We start from the raw sequence: 9,553 nt of genomic DNA, 5'->3' as shown, positions 1-9,553 counted from the left end.
TAGTGTATATAGTGTTTTATTTTAATATTTGTTCATTCAATTTCTTGAATGCTACTGCTAAATGCTGTACCTGAAAAATAAAATGTTGTAAATACTGCTAAATACTGTACCTGAAAAATGTTCTTATTTTCTAATAACAAAGATAAAATAATGACAAAGATTTTTATCGTTGCTAACTTTGCCTTAATGTCTGCCATTGTTTTTTATTTTGTATTTTGTTAAGGTGTAAGAGGTGTTATGTTTCTGCACTCTTCCATTTTTAGCAAATTAAGAAAACTTTGTCTAAAACAATTTTTGTGATGGTTTGTATTTTTTTGTGCTCTGTATGGAACATCGGTGCCTGTTTAAGTGATGAACTCCATTACTTGTGTTTGTTTTCAGACATGATAACAGACGTTTTATACTTGTGCTACAACTTTTGGCCTGTGCTACAAAACTTTCAACCTCTGTAGCACCAGTGCTATGTGAAAAAAAAGTTAACGTACAGCCCTGGACAGTATGTTACAAATGAAGTATGTCCGAATTCACAGTACTCATCAAAGAGTAGGCAAAAAGTACCCCGATGCCCTACTACTTCTGGCGTGATTCTGAAGTGTGCATACGATGGACACTTTACTATCCCATGAGGCCACTGGAGAGGATTTATGAATAGCAGTGGCACAACGAAACTGATGCTAGTAGGTCGAGTGGCAATGACAACATGGCGAATGTAGTACATCCAGATTACATTCATACTATATAGAACATACTCATTTGGATGCATTTGCTTTTTCCCAGGTGATGAGGCTGCTCTGGTCTGTTTAGTCTGATTTGTAGAAGGTATAGTTATGCTTTTTCACATGTGTCAGGTTTTTGTACAGTGTTCTTGTGTTTCCTGTGACTGTGGGCCTCAGAGCACAGTAATACAGAGCAGAGTCTGATACTGCAGCAGAGGAGATGATCAGATCCACACGTTTGATCTCTTTTGTGGTTACAGTGTTCTTGTGTTTCCTGTGACTGTGGGCCTCAGAGCACAGTAATACAGAGCAGAGTCTGATACTGCAGCAGAGGAGATGATCAGATCCACACCTTTGATCTCTTTTGTGGTTTGTTTTTCTTTTCTGAGCTTCGTAGAGAACCTGGGATCTACATCAGATGTCTTAGTCTCTTTCACACTCTCTATTATGAGCACAAGAAATTGAGGAGCTGATCCGGGATACTGACGGTACCATTGAAGCGAGTTTGCAGAGGAATGGCTGCAGGATAAAATAACAGTTGAACCAACTGCAGCAGATTCCTCAGTGCTCTCGGGTGTGATTTCATCTCCAAAACTCACACCTGGAAGAGAGAGAGAGAGAGAGAGAGAGAGAGAGAGAGAGAGAGAGAGAGAGAGAGAGAGAGAGAGAGAGAGAGAAAAACGTAATTTTTAAATAGTAATGATATTGATTTATTAGTGATTTGAACATACAATAAGCAATACTAGTTATATAAAATATTAATGTTGCATTGTCATTGTGATATGAGATTTTAAATTTTAGTAGCAGAAAAAATTTACATTAAGGATGTAATAAGTTTATATTTTCAGTGAAAAAGTTAATTATGTAAGATGTGAAAATCATTTGACAAAATATTTTATGTATATTCTCAAATTAGAAATGCAAAGCTTTGTGACAGTTTAGCAAATGTAACAAGATCATCTCAGATCTATGTGCCAAACTCCTCCTCTTCCAGTCTGATGCCAACAAAAACCCCACTCATATCTACACGTTTTAAACCAAACATTACATTTAGACTAAATAAATGTGAGATCTGCTTATGCAGGTCCACAGACGATTATGAAGAGCATGCTATGGTGCATAGACCTTATGTAAAATTTAAATTTATAGTGATGAGCACTAAATAATTAAAAATTCTTATTCATTTTTTTTTTTATTATTATTGTCATGGGACAGAGGTCTGTTTTTGTGTTTCAGTTTTGAGTGTGTTTCACAATGAGCTGCATTTCAAAGTAGTACACAGCAGAGTCACACACACACACACACACACACACACACACACACACACACACACACATCCATGATTGTCACAGGAACTGATTTTGTTAACATTTCAGAGTGACATTTCTCCTGAAATAGAGTGTCATTATCTTCTGCTATATATTATAAGGCACCTTGATCATGCAGGTTTGCACTGCACAACTGGTAAATGAATTAATTTCCTAAACATGCATGTAAATGCTATCAAAGATCCAGACATTTATAACCCTGGCTTAATTATTTTTCATGTAAATACCTAAAAGCCAAATATCAGTTAATGCCACTTACTTTTTAACAACAACAGTAGAATCAGAGCACAAAGAATCATAATGTTTGCACTGTGAGAGGCAAATAAAGTTGAGTGATCATTTGCTCTTTTACAAATCTCCACAGACTCATCCTATCTCTCAGTGTAACTGCAGTGAATAAGTGAAAGAATATGAAAGCAATATACGAGTAGTTTACAGCACTACAGTTCTAATTTCTGGAATTGTGAAATGGATTTCAACTTGGTTAAAATGTGTTAAATAGAACTAAAAGGACTGCTACTGGTACCATTCCAATTCTGTGGAGCTTTATGCAGAGTTCTGTGCACACAGACTTTAAGTGGGCCATAAAAGTTTTTGTATGAGTGTTGAGTGTGTTTCAGTCACTGTGGGCCTCAGGGCACAGTAGTACACAGCAAAGTCAGACACACGCACATCCTTGATCATCAGTGGAAATGTTCTTGATGTGGAGTTCAATGTTGCAGAAAATTGCTTCGTAAAATCAGGCTCAGTGGTGTATTGATTTAGAATGAATGTTGGTGATCTGTTTGGTAGCTGTTTGTACCAGAAATGGTATGGAGCTGTAGAAGTAGTAGTATAATTACACATCAAAATAACTTGAGCTCCTTCACTTTCAGTTATTTCTCCTGGAGACTGTTCAACCCTGTCCTGTCCCGAGGACACTGGAAAAATAGACAGAAAAAAGTCATTAACAAATTTTTAGGTAAGTATACTTAAAATGTATTGACCTGAATGTATGTAAACCCTTTTCTTATTAAGCAGGCCTATACAGATGTGCTTACCATCATAATGTGCTGTGAAACACAGGGAAATCAAAGCCCATCTAAACATAATTGATCTATGAACAAACATTCACTCAACTGTGCTCTCAAAAGCTCTATGTTTATCCCATAGTGCTCTTCTTTAAAGGTTTGTATCATGTCACATGATACACTCATACATGGAGCGAGCAAGGCTGACCCCTTGTGGATGACGTTTAAATTGCGTAAAGTTACTTTGGGAACCATTTTTCACTAAATAATAATTAAACTGAAAATGTTTTTTGAAAACGTGCTTGAACCCCACTACTTGTCTCTCTCTATTAAGCCATTTAGTTACTGGAAATACCAATGGGCATAATGTACCTGTTTCTTCCTTTCAGTGTTAAAGTAAATGATCTGAAGAAGTTGTGCTTTGATTATGTATTGACCACATTTGTGTATGCGAATGAGTGATATCTGCCAAAAATTTTTAGACACTTTTCTACCTACTATAATCATGAATTTGCATTTCAAAAATGCTCAAAGTTGTGGTTCCTCTGGATGGGCGCAATACTTAGATATACCAGAGGGGGGTCTGAGTTGAATTACTGAAATAAATGAACTTTTCCACGACATTCTAATTTATTGAGATGCACCTGTAATTCAAGATTTAAGGGTCTGTAGAAGACCGTTGTTTCCTTTTAGAGTCAGGTTTTTGTACAGCGTACTTTTGTTTCCTGTCACTGTGGGCCTCAGCGCACAGTAGTACAGAGCAGAGTCTTTCAGAGCTGCAGAGGAGATCTTCAGATCCACATGATTTTGTTTTTCTTTTCTGATTTTAGAACTGAATCTTTGATCTACATCAGACGTCTGAGCTTGTTTTGCACTGTCTAAGATGAGCACAAGGAACTCAGGCGCTGATCTGGGATACTGACGGTACCAAAGTAAAGACCATGCAGATGAATAACTGCAGGATAATGTAACATTTGAACCCTCTGCAACAAACTCCACTGTTTTGTCTGGTGTAATAGTATCTCCGTTACTGGCACCTGCAAATAAATGTGAAATGTTAGTTTTGTCCTTTTAGTCTCAAAGGGGACTATACTGATAAAATGGAAGAATTGAAATAGTTCCTTTACTTTTAGTGCACTTTTATATAATAAGTCCCCGAATAATAAAATTATGCTTCATACAGTACATACTTAACTGCAATTATAAAGGTAATGCATTAAAAAAAAACAATGGTACTCACATGCTAAAGCAGAGAGCAGAATAACTGAATGAAGTATCATTGTGTTTGTGCTTACAGTCTCAGATTAAATGATTTTATGTCGGTTTCAACAACTACTGTCAGATATACTTTAAGCCCCTCCTTCCTCGCCACCTGGGAAAAAGCAAATGCATCTAAATTAACAATCCATGCATGCAATAATATATTGTGCTTTATAGAGGGGGTGTTAACCCTTGTGTTAACTAGCAGATATGGGGGGTGGATATGTGTGATGTAGATGCAATACTGTGAATCAGTTTTCTGCACTGTATTGTGGTGTTTCCTTTGACTCTGTTCTCCAGAGCACAGTAGTACAGAGCAGAGTCTGATACAGCAGCAGAGAAGATGATCAGATCCACACGTTTGATTTCTTTTGTAGCTTTTGAATACAGGCGAAGATCAGGCGAAGATCAGGCGAAGATTTACTTGAATATTCAGTTACAAAGAGTAAAAATTCTGGTTTTGCTCTGAGATACTTTTCACCCTCAAAAATATGTTTTCTAAAGTAAATGCTTGTATTGTATCAGTAGAAGAAGTTCTTGTGAAAAGGAAAAGTGCTTCAATTAATCAAGCTTTAAAGTGATTTAACCATCAGAATTTATACTGTCACAGGGATTTTTCTGTATTTATGTATTTTATGTATTTATTTTGACTGAAATAATCCTGGAAGGATCTCTTACCCATGCAAAGTTGGACTATTATCCAGGTAAAAAGTAACATGTTTGCAGAGACGATAGCTAAAATGGTTGTTCAATAACTATTTCACTCATCATCATCTCAAACTGTCAGCATCAGTGTGAATCTGCTCCTCCTACTGCTGGAGTGTTTTATTCTGTAATAATTGGACAAGATGTCTTTGTGGAAAGCTGAAGTATGATCTACAGTATGAATATCATAACAATATATGAATATCACAATAATATAATGTGGTATACCATTGTAAATACAGTATGTTTACTGATGTCACCGTGATGCCTTCAAGGAACAGTAGAACATTATTTATTTATCTATTAAAATATAAAATCACATAGATTATGTATATTTAGGGAAAGTATGTCAACAACTGCACATTTCAGAGCTCTTAGTTCTTGTCAGGATGTTTATGTGTTTCAGTCACTGTGGGCTGCAGAGCACAGTAGTAAACAGCAGAGTCAGACACACGCACATCCTGGATTGACAGAGAAACTGAGCTTGAGGATTTGTCGAGATCGGCATGAAATCTTTCCTCAAATTCTTTTTCACTGCTGCTTGACCCAGTTGAGAGTTTACGGAGCATGTAAACTGGGAGTCCGTTGGTTTTATGTTGGTACCAGTAAAGAGAAGGGTATGAATCACTGGTACTGTAAATGCAGTGAAGTTTAACCATCTCATGTTCTGAAACCGTTTGAACTCTTGTTGGCTGATTGACAGAATGTTGTGTATTGCACTCTGTCAGGAAATATAAAAAATGTAAATAAATCAGTTTTCAAGTAGGCTATACTCTGATATAAGGAATAATTCAAATTAAAAGCAAAATTGCTTTACCTAGAACGGCAGCAAATAGAAGTAAATTCCTCAGTCAGATTAACATAGTTTACATAAAGCGTATAAAAACTGCAAAGGCGGTATTACTGAAATATGATGATGATGATGAACATGAACCAGAGTTTTGATTTCACTGTGTGTGACTCTTTGTTTGCAAAGGTTAAACACACGTAGGAGGAGCTTGCATGTATAATAGGATACAATTCTGCCACAGTGTGACCATGTTGTGCAATTACATAACTTCCATTAGAACAAAAAAATATTTTGCAGTTTTTCCCTTTGACTTTTAATCTTTTTTGTAGCTACACTATTTTCAACATTTACTGTACATACTTAAAAGTTTAATTCTAAAGGTTAAAATGATCACCTTTAATTAAAAGAAGAGGAATTTGTTGAATAAACATAGATTAATTTTATGCTGTATTCATGCTTGAAATGAATGAAACATGAATTTTTTATGCTTCTTTTAAATTTTCCTGGTTTACTTGCATGCCTTCTGCACACAGGTGTTACCACATATTTGATTAAATTTTGGGCTGGATAGATTGTGGTTTTCACTAGATATTTTCAAAGTGAAAAGAACTTCAGGTTTTTGTATGACATGTCTCATGTTTTGTATCACTGGGCTCCTACTAACAGAGCACAGTAATAGAGAGCTGAATCTGACAGACGTACATCAGTAATAGTGAGTTCAGTGGATGTATCTGATGTAGTCGACTGAAACCGATTATCAGAGGTGTGTGCAGCACTCCATGATCGAGCACCTTTATACGCTAAAAACAAAGGTTCTCCATGTAGATTCTGTCTGTACCAGTAAAGCCGAATGTTATTGCTGGTTGCACTAAATGAGCAGCTCAGCTTGACAGTTTCTCTTTCTTGTGTGATAACATTTTTCTCTTTATCTGGCTCAATACTGTCCCCAGACACCAAACCTGTGAACAAAAAAAGCAGAATATAAACCAAACAAATGTCAAACACAAGACACAGCGCTCAAACAGATGACTACAATTATTTCAATAAGGATTTGAGGCTCCACTGTTTCATCGTTTACTCAGTAATTAATGTACCTATTCCCATAATAACAATAAGTAGAAAGCATCTGTCCATGTTAAATAAGATCTGCTCAGTTCTTTGTTGAGCCCTTCGATGTTCTGCACTATGAGACAATGAAACTCTTAAAGACACCCAGGAACTTCCTGCTCACTGTCACATGATGCTGTTTGCTTTGGATAAAAACTATTCAAATTATCACAAATTATCTATCTATCTGTCTGTCTCTCTGTCTGTCCATCCGTAAAATGTTCTTCTTCATTGACAGTAAACAATGTCATCTGTTCTGTATTTCAGAGATTATAGACATCATGTATTATGTGTATGTATTGTTATAAATTGTTTATATTCTATTATTTTATATTCTGTTTTTATTATATATACTGCATCAACCATGCAGCTGCAGCTTTTCTCCTTATGCATGGGAAAAAAAAAGATCCATGTGTGCATTTTCTGAAGAACATTTGACAACATTGCAGCCCTGTGGTAGAAATGTGCCTGCCCATTGTGATGATCATTTAACACTTTTTATAGCATATAGAACCTATTAAATTACTTGAAAAAAGTGGAGTGCATGCAGAGTGAAAGAAAGTACTGTATGTTGTGTGAATGTCATAATGTCAGTTTAAGACTGTTTGACTCACTGCATCAGCTCTATTCTTGCTCTCTCTCACTGGGTAAAGGGTTTTTGTAGGGAACCCAAATGTTTCCTGTGACTGTGGGCCTCAGAGCACAGTAGTACAGAGCAGAGTCTGATACGGCAGCAGAGGAGATCTTCAGATCCACATGCTTTTGTTCCCGTTTAATGAGTTTAACAGACAGTCTTGGATCTACATCAGACTTTTTGGTGTTTGTTGTACCATCGAGGATGAGCTCAAGAAATTCAGGAGCTGAACCGGGATACTGACGATACCAGTATAGATAATCCGCAGAGGAATAACTACAGGATAATGTAACATTTGAACCCTCCTCAGCAAAAAGCTCTGTTTCGTCTGGTGTGATGACGTTTCCAGAGACAGCAGCTGAAAAAGAAGAGGTACATATTTAATGAGATCTGTTTTAAATAAGCTAATCATTAACAATCGATAATAAATATATAAATATACACACATGCCAGACTGTAGAAGAGAAAAACTGAAAAGATATCCATTGTGCAGTGCACTGTGTTCTCTGGAAGACTGAATAGTTTCTTCTCCAGTCTGAATTGATTAGATCATGTCAGATCTTATGAGTCCCTCCTCTCTTCACTTCTGGAAAACAGAAGAAAGATCCAGTTACAATCTCCTGTTTTTCATGCACTATGAATGGATGTAATGTGTTATTATATGAAAATTGTTATTTGATTATTATTTGAACTTGAGCTCAATAGTAAAGAGCTAGATGTGAGAGCATAGTGTCTTTTTAGAATTTGTTATATACTTCTACAATATTGTCAGAGTTTTGTTATTTTAAGCATCGGTAATGTGAACGGCAGCAGAGGAGATCTTCAGATCCACATGCTTTTGTTCCCGTTTAATGAGTTTAACTGACAGTCTTGGATCTACATCAGACTTTTTGGTGTTTGTTGTACCATCGAGGATGAGCTCAAGAAATTCAGGAGCTGAATTAGCAAATGTTGACTTACATTTAAGTATTAAGTAAATGTCCTCTAGTTTTACCTTCTGTGTTGACAGAACTTGTAGTAAACAATTCCTCTTTCTTTTTGAATATGTTGTAGTTCACAGGAAAAATAAGATAACGGTTCTGGTTTTGCAAGCCGACTTTTCTATTTTATTTTAATATAAACTTTGTGAAACAAATGTCTTTTTTTTTGTGGATTTGCTCATAAAATGTCACACATATTTTGGTCTAATTTTGTAATGTTTTTATAGCACTAAGCCTGTGCAGTGGTCCTCAATGATGACCACAATGTCAGTAGTACACAGCAGAGTCAGACACACGCAGATTCTTGATCATCAGTGGAACTGTTTTTGATGTGGAGTCCAGTGTTGCTGAAAATCTTTCTTTAAATTCATCCTCAGTAGTTCCTTTACCAATTGTGAATTCACTCAGCATGAATGTTGGTGCTCTATTTGGTAGCTGTTTGTACCAGTAGAGATATGCATTTTTAGTTGTGGTAGAGTAATTGCACTGTAGTGTAATTGGATCTCCTTTATTTGCAGTCATTTCTCCTGAAGGCTGTTTAACTCTGTCTTGCCCCCAGCACACTGGAAAATAGATTTAACTATTTATAATTTACATAAGTAAGTAAGTAAGTATAAGTAACAAAAACAGTATCTGTAAAGTGTAATAAATGGTAATCTTTCTTACCCGAGTCCTGTGCTGAGAAGAAAAGCATAATCTCGTTCCCTACTCAGGGAACCATGGTTACATAAGTAACCTGAGACGTTTTTCCATTGTTGAGATTAATGTTTTGATGTGTATTCTAATGAATGTGTCTCTCTGTCATTACTGTAGCTCTCTGTTTCCTCTGTGCTGCTGTTCTCTTGATATTTAAACTAAAGTCTTGTCTAAATCTTCACATGGCACATTGTTGATGGCACTTTTGAGGGATGCTGCCCCCCAGTGCTGATTGTATTTATTACTAACAGATTCATTTTAAAGGGGTCATATGATGCTATTTTAAAGATCATTATTTTGTGTATTTGGTGTAACAGAATATGTTGA

At 36.1% G+C, this 9,553-nt stretch overlaps 1 protein-coding gene and 1 gene segment (V, D, J or C); both read right to left on the bottom strand.

Annotated features, from left to right (window-relative positions):
- Window positions 1-887: 887 nt before the first annotated feature.
- LOC107678890 (T-cell receptor alpha chain V region RL-5-like) lies at window positions 888-4,334 on the bottom strand (the record flags this gene model as incomplete). The annotated part of the segment is given in 5 exon segments: window positions 888-996; window positions 2,847-2,964; window positions 3,085-3,096; window positions 3,771-4,091; window positions 4,295-4,334. Coding segments are annotated over 5 exon segments (600 nt in total), but the record flags the coding sequence as incomplete, so codon positions are not given.
- A 2,120-nt stretch (window positions 4,335-6,454) lies between these two features.
- On the bottom strand, window positions 6,455-8,036 carry LOC107678889 (uncharacterized). Its single transcript, XM_016474311.1, has 3 exons — window positions 7,997-8,036; window positions 7,561-7,908; window positions 6,455-6,768 (listed from the first exon to the last, which is right to left on the bottom strand). The coding sequence occupies exons 1-3, from the start codon at window positions 8,034-8,036 to the stop codon at window positions 6,455-6,457; spliced, it is 702 nt and encodes a 233-aa protein (XP_016329797.1).
- Between the last annotated feature and the right edge of the window lie 1,517 nt (window positions 8,037-9,553).

This window comes from Sinocyclocheilus anshuiensis, unplaced genomic scaffold, assembly GCF_001515605.1.
Source record: "Sinocyclocheilus anshuiensis isolate Anshui unplaced genomic scaffold, SAMN03320099.WGS_v1.1 scaffold1576, whole genome shotgun sequence".
NCBI lineage: Eukaryota > Metazoa > Chordata > Actinopteri > Cypriniformes > Cyprinidae > Sinocyclocheilus > Sinocyclocheilus anshuiensis.
The sequence above is the reverse complement of the archived record's forward strand: the minus strand, read 5'-3'. Positions and strand labels throughout refer to the sequence as shown.

Coding starts and splice junctions, on each gene's coding strand:
- LOC107678889 (XM_016474311.1), bottom strand. CDS start 8,036: ATGGATATCTTTTCAGTTTTTCTCTTCTACAGTCTGGCAT. Junction 7,909..7,996: donor TCTCTTCTACAGTCTGGCAT/GTGTGTATATTT, acceptor CTTCTTTTTCAG/CTGCTGTCTCTGGAAACGTC. Junction 6,769..7,560: donor CTACAAAAACCCTTTACCCA/GTGAGAGAGAGC, acceptor TTTTGTTCACAG/GTTTGGTGTCTGGGGACAGT.